Source organism: Oenanthe melanoleuca, chromosome 22, assembly GCF_029582105.1.
Source record: "Oenanthe melanoleuca isolate GR-GAL-2019-014 chromosome 22, OMel1.0, whole genome shotgun sequence".
NCBI lineage: Eukaryota > Metazoa > Chordata > Aves > Passeriformes > Muscicapidae > Oenanthe > Oenanthe melanoleuca.
Window position 1 is genome coordinate 799,634 of NC_079355.1, and position 24,105 is coordinate 823,738.

Here is a 24,105-nt window from a genome sequence, read left to right on the forward strand (position 1 = left end):
AAGGAATAACTTATGGCAAGTGGAACTCACAAGGATTTTCCACATTCCCAGGGAAATCCTCAGGTAAAAGGAGCTGATTTTGCAGGGGGGAGCAGTGCCAGCACTTCCCTCATGGTTGATCAGGATGAGCCTGGGCTCACACAGATCCCACAGGGAATGCTCATGCTCAGCTCCAGTCCTTGCCACAGCCAGGTCTGCTCCCCAGAAAATCCCTTAGGAAGGAGAACTACAGGGCAGGGAATGAGAGAGTGGGAGCCTGGAGCATCCCATGGTGCTGAATGAAAGTCCTCCCCCGATAATGGAATTTATCTTTATTTAACAGTAACATACAGTATATAAATAGGGTAAATACTTTAAAATATACAATATTTCACATTCGAACGTTCAGTCAAAGGAAGGCAACTCTACGTTGTGTAGCTAAAGGTGGAAACAAAAGAACACTGCACAGAGAAAGAAGCGGGGGTGGGACAGGGATTGCACAGGGACTGCAGGAGCACAGAGCTGCCCCGGCTCCAGGAGCTGCTCTGGGACCGAGCTGTGCCCGGGGCGGGACGGGCCCGCCCTGCCCTGCCCTGCCCCAGGGGGGAAGGGACAGAGGGCAGGGCCCCTGCCAGGCCCGGGGCTCCCTGGAACAGGGGACATCCCTGGAATGGGACATCCCTGCACACAGGGGACATCCCTGCACACAGGGGACATTCCCTGGACACAAGGGACGCTCCCTGGAATGGAACATCCCTGGAAAAGGGGACATTCCTACATACAGGGGACATTCCCTGGAATGTGACATTCCCTGCACACAGGGGACATTCCCTGGAAGGGGACATTCCCTGCACACAGGGGACATACCCCTGCACACAGGGGACATTCCCTGGACACAGGGGACATTCCCTGGAATGTGACATTCCTTGGAAAGGGACATTCCCTGCACACAGGGGACATTCCTTGGAATAGGACACTGGGACTTTCTGACCAGGGCATTTCTGACCAGAGAATTGTCTGGCCAGGGAATTGTCTGGCCAGGGAATTGTCTGGCCAGGGAATTGTCTGGCCAGGGCATTTCTGGCCAGAGAAGCCACCCACAGGCAGAGCTGCTGCTGCTGCTGCTGCAGCTCCTCTGTGGAACTGCTTTGCCCTCCAGTGCCCAGAGCCAGCATTGACACCCTCAGGAAAGGCCCAGAGCTGCCCCAGACCACAGCCTGCAGCAAAGCTTTGCCCCACTGATGACAACAGAAGAGGAACAAAAGGTTTAAAGCAGGAGACTACAGACCCACCAAAGAAATTTCTATCAACAGAGCACACCTTTGTAATATTTATCAACACTGTCACTTCTGCCTGTGGCCCAAGAGCCACAAGAAGGGATTTTGGCAATGGCAGGGAGAATCCAGAGCAGCAGCAGCTGGAACAGCCCCCAGGGCAAAGCAAAGCCTGGCAGCTCCACCCTGCCCCAGGGGTGCTCCTGGCAGGGCCTCGTTAAACACAGCCCAGATGTGGCAATGCCAGGGGGAAGCACCTCAACCCTCCCTGTGGTTTCTGTGCCAGGGGCTTGGACCAACATTTGTTCCACCAACAGAGAAGAAGCCCCTGCCTAATTCAAGCTGGAAGGGAACAGAGTCCACAACAGGAAACCTGTATGAACACCAAAGCCAATCCTGGACTGGCTGAGTGCAGAACTGTGCCAGCACCAGCTGAGAATCCTTTGTGAGAACAGAGCCTTCTCTGCAGCCTGTGCTTTCCAGCAAACACAAAGCTCAGCTCAGGGGGGCAGAGCAGAAGTGCAGGAGAGCTTGGGACCTGTGCTGTGTCTGCACACACTGAGATAAAGCAGTGGCATAGTCAGAATCTGCAGGAAAAGCTCTGAATTTGGGGGTTTCAGGTGGTTCATTTTCTGTTGATGCCAAGCCAGCTTGCAGCAGGTGCAGGTCTCACATGGGGGGTCTGTGGCTAAAGGTTTGTGGCAGCAACTGCTTGAAAACACCAAAGTACTTCTGTATGAGCTCTCCCTGTCACTCATTCCCCAGGTTAAAATAAGGTAAAGTTTCTCTCTCCTGTGCACAAACTATGGAAAGAAGGAAAATCAGAGTCACCTCGTGCTTGGGAACATTGCATGAGGTGTAAACAGGGATGTTTTCACTATCTGATCACAAAAAAAAAAAAAAAAAAAAAAAGGAAAGTTTTACAATCTTTAGGGCTCTCGTTTTTAAATAATAAAAAAAGTATGACAAAATAAAGGAAAGGACTTCAATAAAACTTGCAGTACAAACTATTTCTGACAAGATTCAGTGAGCAAAGCAGGACAGAAGCCTGCAGAGAAATGAACCCAGACTGAAATGCAACACAGACTGTGATAAACTCAGCAGCACGACTTCTACAACTCAAGTAAGGAACAGACATGATCCCTGAAAAAACAAACCCCCAGCTGCAGCTGGAGCCCACCCAGCAACAAAACTGGCTGGAAACTGCTCCCCAGGTTACTTCAAACACCCCAGTGTGGGCTTCCCAACCTTGGAGAAATGAAGAAGTGTGGTTTTTAAAGGTTATTTAATGGGTGAAAACAAACCAAGTGATTTAAAAGTTGTTCTCACTTGGCAGGAATTGCTCAATGAAACTTCAACGTTCTTTAAAACTTATTTACTTCCAGCAGTTTTGGAGGAACCTGAACCTCCCACATTCCCACACACAACTGCCACTTCCTTGACTCCTCATTCCCAGTCTGTTTCTGGTTTAATTGGTTACAAAAATCTGATTTGCCCAGTCAGGGAGGGAGGGAATGTGAGAGGCACTGCAGAAGCAGCAGTGAGAGCACTGCAGGTGCAGGGCTGGGTTAGTACAAGATGCTCTTCCTTGGGCCAGGGGATTCCCAATTCCCACTGCACCCCCAGTGTCCTGGAGAGGAGGATGGTCCCAGAGCAGGGGACAGCTCAGCCCCTCCCTGCCAAACCAGGGAAATTTCCTGCACTCCCAGGGAAAGCTCAGCTCTGCCCACACCCCCAAGGGTCCAGAACAGTCCACCAGGACAGCCACACCCTCCTGCTCCACCCAAACCTTCCAACCTTAACTCCTTCTCAGCTACAAAGCCAAGATTTGCTCATTTGAACCAAAGCTCTATAAATATATTATTTAAAAAAAAATAAACCACAAATGCAAACATTTACCAAGAAAGGAAGAGAAGTTACAGTGAAATGAGGCCTTGTTATTGTCTTAGATCAGGCAAGCCAGGAATTCCCTGGAGGAGGCCTGTCTGTCCTCAGTCCTGTTCCAACCACCTGCTGTCTATGCATCCTCCAGGCTGCCCAGAACTCCCCTGTCCACCAGGTGTGCTTTGAGGGTGTTGAAGATGTGCAGCTGCTGGTCTGGCCTCAGGGTCAGGAACTGCTGGATCAGTTTGCTTGGGTTGGGGCCTCTGCAACACAAAAGCACTGTCAGCAATGGGGCTCCATTCACTGCTGGGCTGTGCATTCCCTCCCCAGCCCTAACTCCAGCTGGGATGTGGAAAGGGACTCAAAAAGCACGGGAGGGTGAAGTGGAAACACAAAACAACCCCCAAACCCAATCTATCTGAAGAGGACTGTGCATCTTATCAGAAGTGAAAGCAGCCACACACAGCTCCTCAGCTCCTCCTTCAAGCACCCACAGGCTTCCTTCCTCTGTGCTTGGCTACAGAATGCTTTCAGTGCTGCTAAATTCGATTTCCCTGCTTGTTTGACTCTAGAAACCTGTCCAGGATTCCCAGAAGGGACACAGAGGAGTTCAGTGGGACTGGAATAACAGCCCATGGCAAGTGAGGCTGGCACTTCCAGCTCTGCTGCAGATCCTTCCCCCCAGCCCTCCCTCTGCCTGGCATTTCCAGGTGCCAGTGAGAGCAGAGGTGTGCTGGTGCCCTGCAGCCCCAGCAGGTCACCCACCTGATGAAGCTGGCAATGTAGACGTTGACAAAGGTGGCCATCAGGTACTGGCAGTCGAAGCGATCCATGATGCCCCCGTGCCCCGGGATGGTGTTGGCAAAGTCCTGCCAGAGCAGAGGGATGGACTGAGCCCTTCCCAGCATCTCTGCAGCCCTCACTCACCACACTCAGCCCCTGCCACGGTTCTTCCCAGAAGGCAAAGTCAGACCAAGGAAATATTTTGTTTAATGTCTGGAAGTTTCTCCCTGTGGTGCCTGAGGGGCAGCGAGGCTCAAGTCATCTGTTACCCAAAGGTCAGGGAAGGCAAATGTTTATCTGCTGCCACCCTGCCTTACCTTTCAAGGCACCTGAACTGAGCACAGGCTGTTTATATGTGAAACCAGCCTGCAAGACATCAAGGGAAACCTCAGATTGCAAAATTTCCTGGCTGGGTCTTCCTTCCTCTACCTGCACCACAGCAGGGTTTAGAATATCACGGCTCAAACCTTAAAGTCTTTTCCCTTTTGATCAAAAACTCCAGATCCTGCTGCAGCATTTCATCTGTGACTGAGCACAGGTGACAGACCCACTGTGTTTCCTGCCCAGCCTGTGAGCTGGCTCCTCACCTTGATTTTGAAGGCTCTCTTGAAGCCAGAGGCGAAGAAGCCGCCGAAGGGCCCGATGAGGGAGGCGAAGGTGGAGAGGGCGATGCTGTGGATCTGGAAGGGGAACATCCTCACCGTCTTCTGCAGGACAGACAGCACAGCAGCCTTTCAGAGCCTGCCCCTCCTTCCCTGCCCCCAGCTTTAGCTCAGCTGGTTTTCAGGTGGGGCAGTGTCCCCCCAGACTTGGGATAACCCCTTTGGGCTCCCCCTTTGTGGTTTGACAGAACACAGCCCTGCCCTTCCCTCAGTGAGAGCAGTAAGAGCAGGCAGGGAGCAGAGAGGCCGTACCCAGCCCAGCACAGACTGCAGCACCACAGGGATGTTGTACTCCTGCAGCTGGAACAGCTCGGAGGGCTCACAGTCCACGGTGAAGCTGTTGGTGTCGTTGTTGAACTCCACGGGGCAGGTGAAGCAGCGGTACCCCGACATCACGTAGGACAGCTGCAGGAAAAGAGACAAACAGCATGCATCTTGCATTTTAAGGCTGTAAGAGCAGTGAAAAGGATAATGCAGCATAGTTCCTCCTGTGATGAAAAAGCAAGAGAGAAAGAGCTTTATTTAAAGGAACACTACACATATATAAAGGGTAGTTTGTGCAAAACAAAATAAAAACCTCATTGGTCCAAGAAGGCAACACCTCTCTCAAAACATACTTTTGTAAAAGATGAGGTGTCTCACACACCCTGCAGGTGCACAATCATTGTTACAGTTTGTTGACCTTGTAAAGGCCTGAGAAAGGCAAGGCCTCAAGGCTGATTTTTCCCTGATTCCCAGCACTATCCACTGACAGATTCATGTTTTCCTCAGGGATTTCCCAAGGGGAAAGGCCATGCAAGGAGATGAGGGAGGAGGGAACCACACTGCCAGCTTCATTAAGGAGATCACTCCCCTGAGCAGCAGGAATTGGCTGAAGGCAGAGGAAGAGCAAGGCTGCACCCTGAGGTGCAGGGACAGCAACAGCAGCCACAGAGAGATCATAAAAACAGGGCAAAGCACTCCAGGAGTGTGGAATTCTCCACACAGCCCCTGAGAGGATGCACAGCACCATCCAATGGCAGCAGAGGGAAATGGTTAACTATTGTCATGAGAACATCACAGGGTCTAACAGGGATTAAAAACTTCCTCCAGCACTCAGCTCCATCAGTGCCTGCACACAGCCTGGGGCCACTTCAAACCTGGGCAGCAAGAGAAGGTGAAATATCTGACACAGATTCAGCCTGACTGCATTTTTTTGACAGAATACTGGGACCCTCTGAAGGGAAAACTCCAGTGGAGGAAGTACCATGATGGCCACTTACCAGCAATCCAAACAGAACAGTGGAAAAAAATCCTCCAATAAAACCCTCCCAGGTCTTCTTTGGGGAGAGCTGCCAGAGAGAGAACAAAAGGGACAATTACTGACACAGCTCTGCAGCCCTTCACCTGTGACTGCTGAGGCCACACAAAGTGGTGCCACCACCCCAGAAAGAGGAGTTTGGTCAGGAGCTGAGCCCAGCCCTCGGTGGGAAATGGTTCATTCATGGCTGGGCATTCAACTCCAACCTCAATGTTCAGTGACTCCATTTCAGAGCCTCCAAGACTGGGATGCACACCAGTCTCAGTTGGAGTTGAATTTGCAGACTTGCTTCAGACAAAGCAGGGGCTGGGGGAGCCCAGGGCTAAGAGCCAAAGTTGAAGGATTTGCCCCAGAGGTCCCAAACCTTGATGAGCGGCGTGCGGCCGAAGAAGAAGCCGAACATGTAGGCCATGATGTCATTGCAGATCACACAGGAGATGGGGACAATGAACCTGCAGGGGACAAGGGCAAACCATGGGCAAGTGCCAGCACAGGGCCCTTGGCAGGGCAGACCCAGCATCCCCTCCTGCAGCCCAGAGCAGCCCAAGGGCAATCTGGGGTCACTGCAGTGACCAGAAATCAATTTGTGTCCCCAGAGGGCTGTTTGCAGCAGCTCTGCTTTAGCCACAGGGCACTGAACACCCTCCTCCTGAGCTCTGTGTAAATATTCCCTGCATTTCAGCCCTAAGCAGGAGGATCCCAGACCTGGGGACCACACAACCTCAGGTGCCAGAATTCATTCCTGGCCCAGGAATCCCTGTGCACAGCAGCTGCACTGAGGGGGTCAGCAGAAAGCACCTACCCAGCCCCAAAGACACCTGAAAGGTCCCTGCACCCCACAGCAACTTTACAAATTCTCCTTTACATCTCTCTATATGGTGAGGTGGCACAAAGCAAGGCCTAAGTCTCTGAGGGCTCACTTGATCTTCTGCTCTTCTGAACAGGCTGGTCCTTCACAGGAAGCACCTCCTGCTTGGCCATTTGCTTTTTTTCAGAGAACAGTTTAACTCCAAACCAAATTTGGAGATTAAAAGAATTAGATATTAGGAATTTATTCCTACTATAATGGTGGTGAGGCCCTGGAGAGGCTCTGGACTGCCCTGGATGCTGGAAGTGCCCCAGGCAGGTTGGAGTGACCTGGGATAATGGGGGGGTCCCTGCCCACAGCACTGGATGACCACTAAAGCCCCTTCCATCCCAACACAGTGTGGGGCTCTGTGAAAACACAGGGGTTTGTTCAGGCTGCAGAAGGCAGAGCAGCTCAGGGGGCAGAGCAAACTCACCAGATCATTCCTTCAAACAGGTTGTGGATGATGAGGTGGGACTGGGTCACAACGATCAGCAACGTCACGTGGGTCCAGCCAAACTGCAGGAGAGGAGAGGAGAGGAGAGCACTTTGTGCAGCCTGCCAGAGAGCTGCTCAGAACAGCTCCAGCACCAGAAAGCTCCTTTATTTTTATTTATTATTGCTTGTCAGCCAGCCACACCAACAGGACAAGCTGTCTTGTACTGAGTTTCTCTGGCACCGTGGGGCCAACACTGGTCTGGCACCTCCCAGCTCCAGTAAACATCTCACTGCTGAAGGGAGACCTGAACAGGTGAGCTGGATTTCTGACTGACTCATTTTCCAACCCCAAATTTAAATTTAACCTCCCCAGGCCCTGGATTTTAACCTCACCAAAACATGAAATTTTAACCTCACCAAAACATGAAATTTTAACCTCCCCAGGCCCTGAATTTAACCTCACCAAAACATGAATTTTAACCTCCCCAGGCCCTGAATTTAACCTCACCAAAATATGAATTTTAAGCTCCCCAGGCCCTGAATTTAACCACACCAAACATGAATTTTAAGCTCCCCAGGCCCTGAATTTAACCACACCAAACAGGAATTTTAAGCTCCCCAGGCCCTGAATTTAACCACACCAAACAGGAATTTTAAGCTCCCCAGGCCCTGAATTTAACCACACCAAACAGGAATTTTAAGCTCCCCAGGCCCTGACTTTAGCCTCACCATATAGAACTGGAGGCGATAGTGTTTCTTCACCAGGCTCAAGACAAACATGCAGAAACCTGAGGAGAGAGAGGAGCAAAGTCAGTGGTGGGAATGTGCCTTCAGCAGCCAGGAACACATCTGGACCACAACAGTGCACAGCTGGGGATTTACTGGAACAAGAGGTTTGGCTGGAATGAAGAGCCCAGTGCAGTGGGACAGCCCTGCTTTGGAAGCAGCACCTGGGCAGGTGAACACCTGGCTGCCCCATCAACATTACGGAGTTTCCCCTCAGAACCTCATGGAAAAGATTTGCCACCACTAGTACAAAAAGATTTGCCAGCTCCCAGCATGCCTGGGAGCAGAGATGATTTGCTGTGTGTGGACCCTGCTGTGTGTCCAGATTTCCTGCCTCCAGCCCAGCACCCCTCAGGTGCTGCTCACCTGTCAGGTAGAGGGCGAAGGAAATGAAGCGATGGTACTTGCTGAGGATCCTCAGGGGCTCCTCCCTCTGCACCAGGGTGAAGAAATAATCTGTCACTGTCTCCCCATAGAAGAAATAGTTCACACACAGCAGGAAGTACCTGGAGAGGGCAGGAACATGGTCAGCAGGAGCCCTGAAAGGCTCTGAAGGGTCTTGACACTGGTTTGGTTCTGCCAGGCAGAACTGCCTCCCCCAGCTTGGGAATGTCTCCTTCATCCCAAGGAGGAGCTGCACCTCTGAGCCCCACACTGGATGGGTCAGAGCTGGGCTCTGGGCTTGGCCTTGGTGGCCAAAATCCTGTGATTCCCAAAATCCTCCATCCTGTGAGTCCCAAAATCCTCCATCCTGTGCCTCCCAAAATCCCACACCTTGTGATTCCCAAAATCCTCCATCCTCTAATTCCCAAAAATCTTCCATCCTGTGAGTCCCAAAATCCTCTATCCTGTGATTCCCAAAACCCTCCATCCTGTGAGTCCCAAAACCCTCCATCCTGTGCCTCCCCAGATCTGGGATGGGATTCCCAGGGAAGCTGTGGCAGTGTCCCAGGCCAGGCTGGATGGGCTGGGAGCACTGGGACAGTGGAGCTGTCCCTGCCAGGGCAGGGGGGCACTGGGTGGGCTCTGAGGTCCCTTCCAGCCAAGCCATGCTGGGATTCTGTGATTTTCCATTCCAAGTGCTCCAGCACAGGTCCCCTAAGGGGACAGAGGGGAGGGGGAGCAGCCCCTCACTCACCAGCTGAGTGTCCTGAACCAGGGCAGGTCGTAGGAGTGGTACACGTTGTAACCAATGGTGATGATCTCGTGGAAACATTTGATCTGGACACACATCACCTGCACAGAAAGGACATCCAGGCACTGCAATTCCTGCTGCTTAAACACCTCTTCCCTTCAGGAGACAAAAGCCAAGCATGTGCAGAGCACAAGGTCCTTCAGCAGCTGCATCAGCACTGCAGGAGCTCCCAGTCCCACATGGAAAGTTCAGGGTGTCATTTTCCCTCCCAGTCCCACATGGAAAGTTCAGGGTGTCATTTTCCCTCCCAGTCCCACATGGGATGCTCAGGGTGTCATTTTCCCTCCCAGTCCCACTTGGGATGCTCAGGATGGCATTTTTCCCTCCCAGTCCCACTTGGGATGCTCAGGATGGCATTTTTCCCTCCCAATCTCACATGGGAAATTCTGGGTGTAATTTTTCCCCCCCTTGTCCTCTGCAGGAGGTTTTTAACAACCCCTTGTGTGAGTTCCAACTGCAGCCCAATATTGACCAGCAGATTGCTCCCAGGTTTCCTGCACAGAGAGAGGAACCCAGGATCTCCAGAACATGAGGCCCTGAGCTCCCCAGGAACCTCTCCCTGCTGCAGGGAAGGTCACAACACCCCTCTGGAGCACTTACTATTGTCATCAAGACCATGGGGCCCAGGTAGATGATGATGAAGAAGAAGGTGATCATTGCCAGAGTGAGGATGCCTCTCACCCACCAATTCTTCCATCTGGGCCACAGAGAAGGAAAACATCAGAGGAAGGCAAGACTGAGCAAAGCAGGCAAACAGCCCTTCTGCTCTCTGTGTGTCACAGGAAGCAAACTGAGCCCTGGGAAGCCCAAGTTTCCTGTCAGTGGTGCAGAGAGACCTTGATGTGCTGACAAAGGCCTGGCTGCAGCAGCTGCAGCCCAGCCTCACTGAATGCAGAAAGCTGAGCATCTCCCAGGGCACTGATGGGCCAGGGCTCCTGTCCTGCTGCAGCCTTCCCACACCCTGGAGAAGCTGCAGGATAAATTCAGATAAAATGGGGAGCATTGCCCCTCTCTCCACTGCTCTCCATGAGGAGAGATGGCCCCTGGCATCCTGCTGGGAGCCTCTCCCATCCTCACAGCACACTCAGGGAAGACACCTTCTCTGTGATATAAACAAGAGAATTTTCTCCCAAGCACTTTGTGGAGAACATCCCCAGCCTGTTCCCAAATTCTGCCCTTACAGAATACCCTCAGGCATTCCTGCAGAATTCAGGGACAGCAGGGCTGAAAACCCCCACAGCTCAAACCTGTGCTGCCAAAGCCACCCAGGAGCTCTGTGGGTGTGCCCCAGCCAGGCCTGGAGCTGCCAGGGAGCAGCAGAGACCCCCCAGCACTGCTCAGCCCCTGCTGCTTCCCATGGCCTGGGGCAGGGAGGGGCTGATGGAAGCTTGGGGAGCAGCCCCAGAGCCACAGGGATCCACGGGGAAGGTGCAGAGCCCTGGAGGGCACAGGAGGATGGACAGAGCTGCTCAGGGATGGACAGATGGACAGAGCTGCTCAGGGATGGACAGAGCTGCTCAGGGAGTGTCACCATGGACAGATGGACAGAGCTGCTCAGGAATTACCTTGAGGACAGGTTGGAGAGGGCCCTGTTCAGCACCTCTGGGGTGTCATCCGAGGTGGGCACTGGGGATGAGCCCCCAAACTCAGATTTGCTTTCGCTGTCTGACGCTGTCTCTCCATCCAGCTTGTTCTCAGACTCTGACTCCTGCAGGACAAAGAGCCAAGCAGCTTTAGCAGCCAGCCTGGAGGAACCTGGGCCAGCCTGCTGTCCAACACTTACCCCACTCTGCACCAGTGGGAGCAGAGGAAAGTATTCTGGATTACACAGGGGTAAACACATGAGAGCCATCCCCAGGTGTTTTAGGTGCATCCAGGAGGGGTTTGATGCTCCCTGAGCCTCAGCAGCAGGCACAGAGCTGAGCCTGTTTCCCTGCACAGCTACAGATGCCTCCAGGTTGTTAATGAGCATCTCCAAGAGCAGCAAGTGCTCCAGGCCTTGTTAGCAGGAATTTTTACAAGGTCCCAATCCCCAGGCAGGTCTCAAAGAATGTAACACTGCCCAAATTAGCCAGAGGAAAGGCCTCCACGTGCAGGTTTCCAGACAGCTTGTGAAGTGCTGGCTGCTGGAGGGCACTGAAATAACCCCGGGAGGAAGAGCCTGGCTTATCACCCTGGCCCAGAGAAACCCGAGTGCTGCAGAGGGACACGTGCTGTGCTCTCCTGCCCCTCGGACTGCTCCAGCACTCAGCCCCGAGCAAAGTCCTGTGTTTAGGGCTGAATTAACCAGGAGAGGCAGGCTGCTGAAGGCTATGCCCCAGCCCACCCTGGAAGGGGATTCCAGCTGAGTCCTGGCTCTCCCCAGTGGCACTTCTGACTCTGACCCAGCCCCTGACCACAGGACAAACCCCCAGCTCCACATTTCACCCCCCATTTCAGCAGCACAGCTTCACCCTGCTCCTGGAAGCAAGGAAGGAAAAGGCCACGCCCTGGGGAGCATCCAGGCAGGGCAGAGTTCAAGCCCTTGGCTCTCTGAAAACTCCCGGAAAAGTGACTTTGGAAAAGCACGGGGGGAGCTGAGCTGAGCTGACAATGCTGGGAGCTCTGCAGACAATGACACCTCATCCCCTGGGGCTTCCAGGCAGCTGCAGAACAACCAAATCTGCTGGGTGCAGCTCATGGCTGGGGGTGCCTGCAGCTCAGCAGAGCAAGGCTGGAGCTGCTCCCTTATTCCAAGCAGGAAAAGGTAATTACTCCCTCAGCTGGAATGTGCCAATGGCTGCAGGCCAGGATCTGAAATCAGACAAGGACAGCCAGGCACTGGCAGGTGGAGGCAGCTAAAAATACCTCGGTGATGTCAGAGATTATTCCCAGGGATGAGCAGAGCTCCAGCCACCACCAGCAGCAGCCAGTGCCACCTCCTTGTCACCTCCCTCCACACTCCTCCTTTCCATTCTTCCCCTGGGAAGGAAGAGCTTGGGTCTGCTTTCAGCCCAGCACCTCTGCCAGCCCTCACACGGGTGAAATGCTACCTGGCTTTTGTTCAGGGGTTTTTTAACTGACCCATAAAATCCATTTGGACCTCAGATTTAGTGCCATTTACCTGGGAGCACGAATCCATAAGGCAGCTGCAAATGGCAGCAGGCAAAGAGACTGGAAATGATAAAAGTCCCTGGAGAGCAGAGATTTGGCATCTTGCAGCACACACAGGTCAGGTTTGGGCAGCCTGTGCTCTCTGCTCCCATTGCAATGTGCTCTCCAACAAAAGGATTCTCTCAGAATTCCCCTGGGAGCAATGGAAATAGCTCCAGCCAGACCAAAACAGCTTCTCTGTACAGAACTCCAAACAGTCCCAGTGTCCCTCACCCCACACAGGTCACAGCTGCTAAAGGATCCAAGCAGCATCCCTGGGTTTCACCCCCCAAGTGCAAAGCAAGGAAATCATCATCAGAATCCTCCCAAAGTGCTCAGACTCCAAAAGAAAGGGAAAGAGCACTTGTGCCTTCCTCACCTCCACCCCGGGAAAGGTGCTGAAAGTGAAGCTCAAGGAACGAGGAATCTGAGGGTGGAACCGAGCTGGTGTCCTGATCCCTGTCACACTCTGATCCGTGTCACAGCCTGATCCCTGTCACAGCCTGATCCCTGTCACAGCCTGATCCCTTCCAAAATGTGATCCCTGTCACAGCCTGATCCCTGTCACATGTGATCAGTGTCACACCCTGATCCCTTCCAAAATCTGATCCCTGCCACACCCTGATCCCTGCCACACCCTGATCCCTTCCAAAATCTGATCAGTGTCACATCTGATCCCTGTCACACCCTGATCCCTTCCAAAATCTGATCCCTCTCACACCCTGATCCCTTCCAAAATCTGATCCCTGTCACAGCCTGATCCCTCTCACATCCTGATCCCTCTCACACCCTGATCCCTTCCAAAGTCTGATCCCTGTCACATTCTGATCCCTCCCAGATTTTATAGGACGTTGTGCCAGATATAGGCTACAGTAATTGTCACTATTTTTGTACCTTTTATGCAAATTGCCCCCATCAGGCTAGAAATCATCACTTTAAGCAGCTGAGTGGGTGCTAAATACCGTGTTGAAGGCAGCTGTGGCACTGGGGACACCCTGTGGCACTGCCTGGGGCACAGCTCCCACAGGATCCCCATCCCACCACCATGGGCTCATTCAGCTGAAGGGCTTTTCTGTCCAACCCTGCAGGTGAGCCCAGGGCTCTTCCTTTATCATCTCAGTATTGAAGGCTTCTTACAGAACCATGGGGAAAAGGAAGGCAGGAATAAAACCAGAATGGGAATTTATCCTAATTCCTTGATTTCTACAGAAGAGAAGAGTAAAACCCAAATCTCTGCAAGGGCTGTCTGTCCTGACTGCTGAACCAGAGCTGGGAAATCCAGATACCTGCTCACTTTTTCTGTTCATGAAACCATCAGCTCTGAGCAGCATTTGGCAATGGGTATTTTATCACCCTGAAGAAAAGATACACAGAGTTTGTCTGAGCTTTCCTTAAACATCTCCACTCCTTCAAGAGGGTGACAAGAAACTAGTGCTCACCCTGACATGGTTTTCTGGTTTTCTCACAGAGGAATCCATGAGCACAGGGTTTTTACACAAATATCCACGACATGATCCCAGTTGCCATGGAAACGAGCCTGCTCTCTCCCTGCCAAAAATCTTCTGCCCAGTACAGATAGACAGTTAAGTATTCAATGCTGGCAGATTAAATCAGCTCAAGAAATTATTTAGCCATTATTTAGGTACTTTCCTTGGAGCCAGGCACTGTTTTATTGAGAGTTCCTGCCAGGTTTTAACAAAAAGCTGTGACAGAAAATGTTATTGTAAAATAAATGCTGAAAAGGGAAACAGAGTTGATTTTTCAGGCAACAGAGCTGACAGCTGGAAGAAAAGGGACCAAGTGTACCTCTGTTCTCACCTCTGAGCACATCTGTAGGATCAAAGCAAATGCAATTAATTTAATGAATACAGACCCAGCAGCCTCAGTAATGAAAACCTGAGTGTTTCCCAGAAGGGGCTTTAATTCCTTTATCTGGGAAAACTGCTCTGTTCCTGTTCCCTCTTTAACCTCCCAGAGCTCCTGTGCCCCCCAGACCCACCAGGGTGACATCACAGCCAAAATTCATCCCCTAACTCCCAAATTACAGGATATTCTCTCCCAGGGGTTTGCAGCTCAGGTGAAACAAGAGGAGTCTGGAAATCATTAACACCAGAAGGGAAAATCAAACTTCTAGGCTTGGTTTGTGGGAAGGTCCCAAAAAAGCACTGGGGTTTTTTTTTGCAAAGTTTTTTACCCTGGTCTTGTGCTGTGAAAAACCTGCAGGGAAATTAAAGCCAAGTTTCTCATTTCCCCCACCAAGCTGGCACCTGGCTGCTTGCTTTGGTGTCTGAAAAAACACAAGAAGCTCAGGTTTCATTCATGTTGTAGGACTCCCTTCCCCATCCCAAAATAACCACATTCTATATTCCTGAAAACAGGCACAGAAATCAGGACATGCCTAAAAATGGAGACCTTGAGCAGATAACAACATCACAGAAAGCAGGAATGTTTGCAGAGGGGCTGAAACAGCAGAGAAAATTCATCCCCTGATCCCAGAGCACCAGTGAGGTTTGGCTCAGGGACAGGATGTGCTGGGAGCCAGGCTGAGCCTGCACACAGGGACCAGGGATGGCACACAGGGGCCAGGGATGGCACACAGGGATGGCACACAGGGGCACAGGGATGGCACACAGGGACCAGCCAGGGATGGCACACGGGGGACCAGGGATGGCACACAGGGACCAGCCAGGGATGGCACACAGGGACCAGCCAGGGATGGCACACAGGGACCAGGGATGGCACACAGGGGCACAGGGATGGCACACAGGGACCAGGGATGGCACACAGGGAGCACAGGGATGGCACACAGGGGCACAGGGACACAGGGATGGCACACAGGGACCACAGGGATGGCACACAGGGGCCACAGGGATGGCACACAGGGACCAGCCAGGGATGGCACACGGGGGCACAGGGATGGCACACGGGGGACCAGGGATGGCACACAGGGCACAGGGATGGCACACAGGGACCAGCCAGGGATGGCACACAGGGATGGCACACAGGGCACAGGGATGGCACACAGGGATGGCACACAGGGACCAGCCAGGGATGGCACACAGGGACCAGGGATGGCACACAGGGACCAGGGATGGCACACAGGGACCAGCCAGGGATGGCACACAGGGACCAGGGATGGCACACAGGGCCACAGGGATGGCACACAGGGGCACAGGGATGGCACACAGGGACCAGCCAGGGATGGCACACAGGGACCGACCAGGGATGGCACACAGGGACCACAGGGATGGCACACAGGGGCACAGGGATGGCACACAGGGACCAGGGATGGCACACAGGGATGGCACACAGGGGCACAGGGATGGCACACAGGGACCAGGGATGGCACACAGGGATGGCACACAGGGGCACAGGGATGGCACACAGGGGCCACAGGGATGGCACACAGGGACCACAGGGATGGCACACAGGGGCACAGGGATGGCACACAGGGATGGCACACAGGGATGGCACACAGGGCCATGGGTGTCACACAGGGCACAGGGACCAGCCAGGGATGTCACACAGGGCACAGGGATGGCACACAGGGGCACAGGGATGGCACACAGGGGCCACAGGGATGGCACACAGGGATGGCACACAGGGATGGCACACAGGGGCACAGGGATGGCACACAGGGATGGCACACAGGGGCACAGGGATGGCACACAGGGACCAGCCAGGGATGGCACACAGGGGCACAGGGATGGCACACAGGGGCACAGGGATGGCACACAGGGGCACAGGGATGGCACACAGGGATGGCACACAGGGGCACAGGGATGGCACACAGGGCCACAGGGATGGCACACAGGGCCACAGGGATGGCACACAGGGGCCACAGGGATGGCACACAGGGGCCACAGGGATGGCACACAGGGGCACAGGGATGGCACACAGGGGCACAGGGATGGCACACAGGGGCACAGGGATGGCACACAGGAGCACAGGGATGGCACACAGGGATGGCACACAGGGGCACAGGGATGGCACACAGGGGCCACAGGGATGGCACACAGGGGCACAGGGATGGCACACAGGGGCACAGGGATGGCACACACACTCCAGGGGCTGCTGCTCCCAGGACATCAGAAGGAAAAGTGGAAAATCAGCAGCACCAGCTCAAGGGCACAAAAGGAGCACAAAACTCGGTGGGTGGTTCTGGCATTCCCCCAGGATTTCCTGCTGCTCAGAAAGGAACCTGCCTCCCCTCTGAGCCGTGATGGAGATGTTCTGGGAGAGCTGCTGGGCTCTCCTGGCTCTGAGGGGCATTTCTGAGCTGGCACCTCCCTGCAGACACAGAACAGCAGAGCAAGAGCCTCTGGTGCCTGAGGGAGGCTGGAGCTGTGGCTGCTGGTGCCTGCACAGACATTTCAATCTGTGTTGTTTGGGAGAGCTGGGGAGAACAAACAGGGAGCTTCCTGCAGGAAAAGGCTATTTTTGTCCTCTGAAATGAGAGCCAAGGCTGGTGCCTTCTGACCCTCAGTTCCTCAGGAGTTTGGACAAATGTTTCCAAAACGTAATGGGGGAAAAACCACCATACCAAGCTATTTAATTTGCTGACTCTAAGGGGTGCCTTGCACTGTCTTGTTCACATTTCTCTGCCAGTCCAGTTTATTTGGGCTAACCAGGGAGTGGACCTGGAGCAGTGTGTTTGGATGTGATCCTGCCAAACCAAATCTGTGCTTTCCTGAAGCCTCAGGTGTCAGCAAGGCCAGGCTGGATGGGGTTTGGAGCACTCTGGTCTTAGTGCCCACAGCAGGCTTTACAAACCAGCCTGGGAGTCTGGGATTTTAAGGGTTTTACCTCCAGGGGTCCTGGGGATTTTTCCTGCTTGGAAACATGCCAAATTCACTCGTCTCAGCACCCTCCATCTACTGACACCACTGACAGCACATTTGGAAACAGGAGCAGAGAACTGCTCCATGTACAGAACATTCTGAGTGCCTCAGCCTGCAGCAGCAGGAACATCCCCTACCACCCTGATCTTACTATAAATAACAACAATAAACAAGCAGGAGTGGGGCAGCAAGGGGGGGACTGGGAAGAAGCTCCCAGACACACCAAGACCACTGTGCTCTGCCAAACCAGGAAAGTGGCAACGAGCACAAAACACCAGGATCTTGATGTTTACATCCCATTGTGAGGCAGTCCTGCCAACACAGAGCTCTTTCCAGAAGCCTCCAGGGTTTGTGTCACATAAAAATGCTGAATGACTCTCCCTGGCAAGGCTCTGAGTGTGACCAAGCAGGAGTGGGAATGTCCCTCCCAGCACCCAGGAGTGTTGCTGCTGCTCCCAGGCTTTTCCAGCACTAGAAGCACAGCTGCTGGGTGTGCTGGGTGTGCTGGTGCCAGGGCAGGAAACCAAACACTGCTCTGAGCACGGAGCTTTCCCCCAGGATTAGTGACCAGATAACCTCCCAGCAGCTGCATTTGGGCATTTTGGGAAATTCTCTGCTGCCATCACTGCCTTCTGTTATGAAACATCACATTCAGCACCTTGGAGGAGCTGTTCCTCACTGCTTGGGAACATTTCTCTCCTGTTTTTTCCCTCCTGCAATTCACTCAGAGCTGCCTTACGAGGAGCAGCACAGCATCAACGCTCCCTGTCTCTAGTGAGGACACTCCAGGCCACAGCTGGAAGGGAACACCAGGGCAGGCCCTCAGAGGGCTCCCTGTACATCAAACAGCAGCGTGCAGATAACAGGATTGCCCTCTGACCTTCTTTAGGGGCACAGCACGAGGAGCTAAAGCAATCCCAGCTTGGCCCAGCCAGTTTGTGTGCACCACTGAAGCAGTACCAGCCCTGCCAGCCTTCCAGCTCCCACCACACTTCTGGAATATCACACTCCCTGAAGGTTTTCTGCTGCAGAGTAAATCCCAGCTGAGGTGAACCCACCTGAAGGTCTCACCCTGTGCACAAGCAGCACAGAACTGGAGCCAGCTCAGAGCTCCTTCCCTGTCAGAGAGCTCCAGGGAGGGAGGCACAGCCTCCAGACCCACAGTGACCATTCCCACCACTGCTGCCTCCTTCTGTCCCACATCCCTGACCACATCAGCACCAGGAACTTTCCTCAAACCTGCCCGTAACAGCCTCCAGCAGGTGTTTAACTGGCATTAAAATCACATTAAAATTGCATTTAAATTGCAAAAGAGTTCCATCTGATGGTTTTGTGCTGCTCTGAGCTGTGCCCTTCGTGCACTAATGGAGAAAACATCAATATGATGCTGCTGAGGGCTGATGGACCAGCCCCAAGGTAAGTGCATTAAACAGCAGCACAGCAAGAAACGCTCTTTCCTCCAGCTTTTGGCTCCCTGTGACGCTGCAAATGTTATTTACAAAGTTTTCCCTGAGTGTTTATTCCTCATGGTGCTTTGCTCTTTGGGGAGGTGCAGGAGTAGATGACAAGGGTGACAAATGACTGTGAGCATCCAGCCAGGCTCAGGCTGGAACAGGACAGACATTGCAGGAAAACAGAGCCAGGTTTGCTTTCTGCCATGAAAAGGAAACTCTTTCCTTTGGAGAAACGCAATGGCAACGCTCATGAAACTCCCAGAGAGCCCTGGCAGGGAGGGCTTTCCCTGGGCAGGACTTGGGAGGCACCAAACCCTTCCCTAAGGGAACCTGAGGGGTTTGGAACCCCCAGCTCCCTCCCTAAGGATGGTTTAGGAGGTACCAAACCCTTCCCTAAAGGCAGGTTTGGAATCTCTGTTTCATTCCCTGGGGATGGTTTAGGAGGCACCAAACGCTTCCCTAAGGCAGGTTTGTAACCCCGGTGTCATTCCCAAGGGATAATTCAGGAGGTACCGAACCCTCCCCTAGGCCAGGTTTGTAACCCCTGTTTCATTCCCAGGCATAATTTATAAGGTACCAAACCCTCCACAAATGCAGGTTTGTACCCCCTGTTTCATTCCCAGGGATAATTTAGGAGGTACCAAACCCTCCCCTAGGCCAGGTTTGTAACCCGTTTCATTCCCAGGGATAATTCAGGAGGTACCAAACCCTCCACAAATGCAGGTTTGTACCCCCTGTTTCATTCCCAGGGATAATTTATAAGGCACCAAACCCTGCCCTAGGCCAGGTTTGTAACCCGTTTCATTCCCAGGCATAATTTATAAGGTACCAAACCCTGCCCTAGGCCAGGTTTGTAACCCGTTTCATTCCCAGGGATAATTCAGGAGGTACCGAACCCTGCCCTAGGCCAGGTTTGTAACCCGTTTCATTCCCAGGGATAATTTATAAGGTACCGAACCCTGCCCTAGGCCAGGTTTACACTCCCCGGCCGGGAGGCGCCGCGCTGCGCCCTGAGGGGAGGCAGGTTCGTGACCCCACCTGAGCCATCCCACAAGCGCAGCTCCCGCCCCGAACACCGCCGGGGTGGGATCGGCTGCTCCAGAGCCGAATTAACCGAGCGCGGGGCGAGTTCCGAGCGCGGGGCCCAGAGCGGCCTCACCGCGGGGCGGCGGGACCCGCGGTGCACCCGCACCGGCCCCGGCCCCGCGCCCCCGGCTCCGCTCCGGTCCCCCCGCGCCCCCAGCCCCCTCCCGCCCCCGGGGCCGCTCCGCACCTTGTCCTGGGGGTCCCGCGCCCCGCCGGGGCCGCGCCCGGCCCGCAGCCGCACCTCGCTCATGCCGGACTCGCGGCCGCCGCGCAGCGCGCCACCGCCGCCAGGGGGCGCTGCGGCCCCGCAGAAACGGCCGCCGGCCAATGGGCGGCGCGGGACGGGCGGAGGGGGCGGGGCCCGGGCCGAGCCATGGCCGCGCCCTGCGTACCCGGATGCTGCGGGGCGCCATGATGGGTGGCGCGAGTGCGCCGCTGAGGGAGGGGGCGGGCGAGCGCGCGGGAAGGTCCCCGGGCGCTGGGACAAGCGTGAGGGGCTTGTCCTAAGGGACACACGGGTTTGAGTCACGGCCGGTTTTCGCTCAGGACGCGGTGCCTGAGGAGAGGCGCGCCGTACGGACAGGTGCCGTGCGCGGCCCTGCCGCCATGGCTGCGCAGCGAGGCGGGACGCGGGCTGTGTAACCCGCGCGGTGATTGGCTCCCGCCGCACGAGGGGGCGGGACTAAGTGGAGGAGCGGCACTGGGATTGGCCGAAGAGCGGCGGGAAGCTGTATGTGAGCCTGGAGGGGGTTGGGCTGAGCGACAGCGGCACTGCTGATTGGCTGGCGGGGCCGAAGGGCGGGGCGGCCGAGAGCATAAAAAGGGCTTGGCGGCCCGCCTCTCTTGGTTTTCGGTTTTTCTGCCGTTCACTTCAGTGTGCGCTGCTCCCGCTGGTGCTGCCAAGATGTTCGAGGCACGGCTGGTGCAGGGCTCGGTGCTCAAGCGAGTGCTGGAGGCTCTCAAGGACCTCATCACCGAGGCCTGCTGGGACCTGGGCTCGGGCGGCATCAGCCTGCAGAGCATGGACTCCTCACACGTCTCGCTGGTGCAGCTCACGCTGCGATCGGAGGGCTTCGACACGTACCGCTGCGACCGCAACATCGCCATGGGCGTCAACCTGGCCAGGTCAGGCGGCGGCGGGGTCTCACTGGGCGCTGCCGTGGGGCGGCCGAGCAGGCCCGGGGCTGTGGCGCTGAGGGGAGCGGGGGCTGCCGGAGGGGGTGTGAGGGGAGATCTGGGAGCCAGGGGGGTGGGTTTGGAGGTGCGGGGGGTCCCGGGGGCGCTCGGAGCCCCTCAGCCCTTCCCTCCCCCCACATTCCCCTCACGGCTCTCGCGCCGTTTTTCGCGGCGCGCGCGGGGCCGTCGCGGCCGTGACGTCACTGCCGGCGGCAAGTGGCGGGAAAAGGCAGCGCCGGCGGGGCCGCCGCCATGGCGCCTCCTGTGGGAGCCAGTGACAGCTTTAAGGTCCTGTCGCTGGGAAAGTCCTTCCAGAACTGTGGGGAGCGTCAGGGTGAGCACTCCCAGCAGGTCACGGAGGTGATCGTTCCTGCCCCCTGTTCTGCTCCGTGAGGCGACTCTGGAGTGCTGTGCCCAGCTCTGGGCTCCTCGCGAGAGGGGAAACACGGAGTTCCTGAAGCGGGTCCGGCGGAGGGTGACAAAGATGAGGGGCCTGGAGCATCTCTGAGGCAGCTGAGGCTCTTCAGCCTCGGAAAGAGACTGCTGAGAGAGGGAAATTCATCCCTGTGTGTAAATATCCGTGGAAGGGGTCAGAGGATGGATCCAGGCTCTGCTCCGAAGGGCCCAGCCATGGGACAAGAGGAACAGGCAGGAATTGATGCACAGCAACTTCCAGCCTGCAGAGTGGAAGAACTTTGTGGGTGACCAAGCACTGGAAGAGATTGGCCAGAGAGGCTGGGGAGTCTCCCCATACACCCACTTTTCCAACAGGGTTAAAAGGAGAGCCTGATAACTGCGATATCATGTCCCCTTCTGCTCTGTCAGCTCTCAGCCCCATGAGTCACTGCTTTTCTCTCCTCCAGCATGTCCAAAATCCTGAAATGTGCAGGGAACGAGGACATCATCACCCTGCGGGCCGAGGACAACGCAGACACCTTGGCCCTGGTGTTCGAGGCGCCCAGTGAGTGTTGGGTGGGGGAGTTCATTTGTTACTGGGATGTGTTCAGGCAGCATCATAAACCACAGGGGTGCAGGAGGGAGGGACATGGCAATGGATTCTGCAAGAGTGGGAAGGAACACCTGATTCTTGGAACAGTCTGGAGACTGAAACTTCACCATTTGATAAATATTTTCTTTGTAAGAGGAAGACTCTTTTAGGCTGCACACAGATGACGTTGGCTGTAGCCTTACAGCCTGTGAAGGGCTGTAAGGGAATTCCCAGAGTTCCAGCTCTAAGGAAACAAAGGAAAACCTTTCTGTCGTTATTGAGGTGTCATTTTTGGAGGGAGGGGGAGTGGCAGCAGTTTTCTTGATGTTTGTCACTTGTTGTAAACATGTGATGCAACTGCTTTGCTTCTCCAGACCAGGAGAAGGTTTCTGATTACGAGATGAAGCTGATGGATCTCGATGTGGAGCAGCTGGGAATCCCAGTAAGTAATGACTGGTTTCACACCAGATTCTGGGACACAGCTTGCTTTGGGGAGTGCTGGACAAGCCTGGTGCTGGCAGGGTGTCCCTGTGGGTGTGCTGTGAGCCCCAGCCCTGTGGCTGTCCCATGAGCCCCAGGCTGAGAGCTGCCTGTGCCCAGGAGCAGGAGTACAGCTGTGTGGTGAAGATGCCCTCGGCCGAGTTCGCGCGCATCTGCCGGGACCTGAGCCACATCGGCGACGCCGTCGTCATCTCCTGCGCCAAGGACGGCGTCAAGTTCTCGGCCAACGGCGAGCTGGGCAACGGCAACATCAAACTGTCCCAGACCAGCAACGTGGACAAGGAGGAGGAGGCTGTGAGTGGGGCTGCAGGGCTCTCCTGCAAAGCCTGTCCCCTGCCCTGGGGGGTGGGGATAGCCTGGCTTAGTCAGCCCTGCAGTGAGCAGGGATGGACGGCGCCGTGTCTCTGGTTCATGGACGGGAGTCCTTGAGTGCCTCCAGTTCAGCCTTACCCTGGGAGCTGCAGCAGTGCTGGGCAGGGCAGGGTGGGAGCAGCACCACAAGGGTGGCCTTTGCCTGAGCTGGGCCAGGCTCTGGGATCCTCTCCTGAGCCCAGGCTGCTTCCCCAGGTCACAATAGAGATGAACGAGCCGGTGCAGCTGACCTTCGCCCTGAGGTACCTGAACTTCTTCACCAAAGCCACGCCCCTGTCCCCCACGGTCACACTCAGCATGTCTGCAGATGTTCCTCTGGGTGAGTACCATGGCTCTGCTCTGCCTGAGGACAGTTGGAGACTTGAGGCTGGGTTTTATGTAGAACCTCATGAACCTTCCTTTCATTCTGTTCCCCAGTTGTGGAGTACAAGATCGCTGACATGGGACACCTCAAGTACTACCTGGCCCCAAAGATCGAGGACCAGCAGGAAGGCTCTTAACTGGAGCAGCACTGGGGGATCTGCTCCTGCCTGGAGACAGCAATTCCAGAGCCTTGGAGCATCCTGGGAGCACTGTAGTTGTGTCTTGTAGATATCTTTGTAAATATTTTTTCAACTCACTATTTTGCTATATCATTGGAAATAGGAAAGCTGAGTTTTTCTAGTCTGTTCCTGTATTCCCAGCAATCTCTTGGATGCTGTCTGAAGGTGAAATTTTTTACTCCTTTCGGCTGCTGTTGGAGAAGAGGGGCAATATTTAATGGGTCAAGATATTCCCTGGAGTTTCCCCTGTGGAGCTGTAGCTTAGGGTTGTTTTTTTATTATCCCGTGAGTTTATGTGACCTTACTTCGTTTATTTTTGAAGCTGATATTCTGACTGAAACTTGGAAATAAAAAATATAATCAATTTGAGTTTGTGGTGTTTAAATATGGGTGGGTGAACTGATGCTTCTGGTGTGCCCTGATTCCCTTCTCAAGGCTCAGAGTTGAGCCTGGATCCCTCAGAGGTGTGGAAGAGGTGCCAGTCCGTTCCCTGGGTGTGGGGATAGTGACCGTGCCGCTGCTGCCCTGGTTGGAACTCGTGATCCTATGGAGGCTTTTCCCACCTCACCCGGTGCCGATGTTCCGTGTGTGCAGGGGACAATGGCGGGATGCAGCGCTGTCCCCGGGGGTGGCAGCAGGTGGCAGTGCCGGCCACGAGCTGCTGCCCGAGTGTGAAAACTGATACAAGATTCGTGTTCATCACAGAACAATCGGGGTTTGTATCAACCAGAATACTTGGGTCTGAAATGAAGCATGACACTAAAGAAAGGAAAATATATGATTGCACCATTTTGTTTGAAATCCCCCTGTTATGAATATTACATTTTCTAAATAAGTTGTATCTACTGACAGCTTGCAAAACAAG

At 54.5% G+C, this 24,105-nt stretch overlaps 2 protein-coding genes across 2 annotated transcripts; one reads left to right on the forward strand and one right to left on the reverse strand.

Moving 5' to 3' along the window:
• Positions 1-296: 296 nt before the first annotated feature.
• CDS2 (CDP-diacylglycerol synthase 2) lies at positions 297-19,952 on the reverse strand. The gene is made up of 13 exons (XM_056508557.1): positions 19,849-19,952; positions 10,714-10,856; positions 9,749-9,845; positions 9,092-9,189; positions 8,320-8,459; positions 7,897-7,955; positions 7,166-7,248; positions 6,247-6,334; positions 5,845-5,913; positions 4,835-4,987; positions 4,508-4,627; positions 3,903-4,006; positions 297-3,400 (listed from the first exon to the last, which is right to left on the reverse strand). The coding sequence occupies exons 1-13, from the start codon at positions 19,909-19,911 to the stop codon at positions 3,271-3,273; spliced, it is 1,347 nt and encodes a 448-aa protein (XP_056364532.1). The 5' UTR covers positions 19,912-19,952; the 3' UTR covers positions 297-3,270.
• Positions 19,953-20,029: 77 nt separating this feature from the next.
• On the forward strand, positions 20,030-23,533 carry PCNA (proliferating cell nuclear antigen). The gene is made up of 6 exons (XM_056508561.1): positions 20,030-20,786; positions 21,701-21,798; positions 22,200-22,267; positions 22,426-22,620; positions 22,894-23,017; positions 23,116-23,533. Exons 1-6 carry the CDS (start codon positions 20,566-20,568, stop codon positions 23,196-23,198), a joined length of 789 nt encoding a protein of 262 aa, XP_056364536.1. The 5' UTR covers positions 20,030-20,565; the 3' UTR covers positions 23,199-23,533.
• Positions 23,534-24,105: the final 572 nt, after the last annotated feature.

Coding starts and splice junctions, on each gene's coding strand:
- CDS2 (XM_056508557.1), bottom strand. CDS start 19,911: ATGAGCGAGGTGCGGCTGCGGGCCGGGCGCGGCCCCGGCGGGGCGCGG. Junction 7,249..7,896: donor ATCGCCTCCAGTTCTATATG/GTGAGGCTAAAG, acceptor CCTCTCCTGCAG/TTTGGCTGGACCCACGTGAC. Junction 4,628..4,834: donor TGCAGTCTGTGCTGGGCTGG/GTACGGCCTCTC, acceptor TCTGTCCTGCAG/AAGACGGTGAGGATGTTCCC.
- PCNA (XM_056508561.1), top strand. CDS start 20,566: ATGTTCGAGGCACGGCTGGTGCAGGGCTCGGTGCTCAAGCGAGTGCTG. Junction 21,799..22,199: donor CCTGGTGTTCGAGGCGCCCA/GTGAGTGTTGGG, acceptor TTGCTTCTCCAG/ACCAGGAGAAGGTTTCTGAT. Junction 22,268..22,425: donor TGGAGCAGCTGGGAATCCCA/GTAAGTAATGAC, acceptor GCCTGTGCCCAG/GAGCAGGAGTACAGCTGTGT.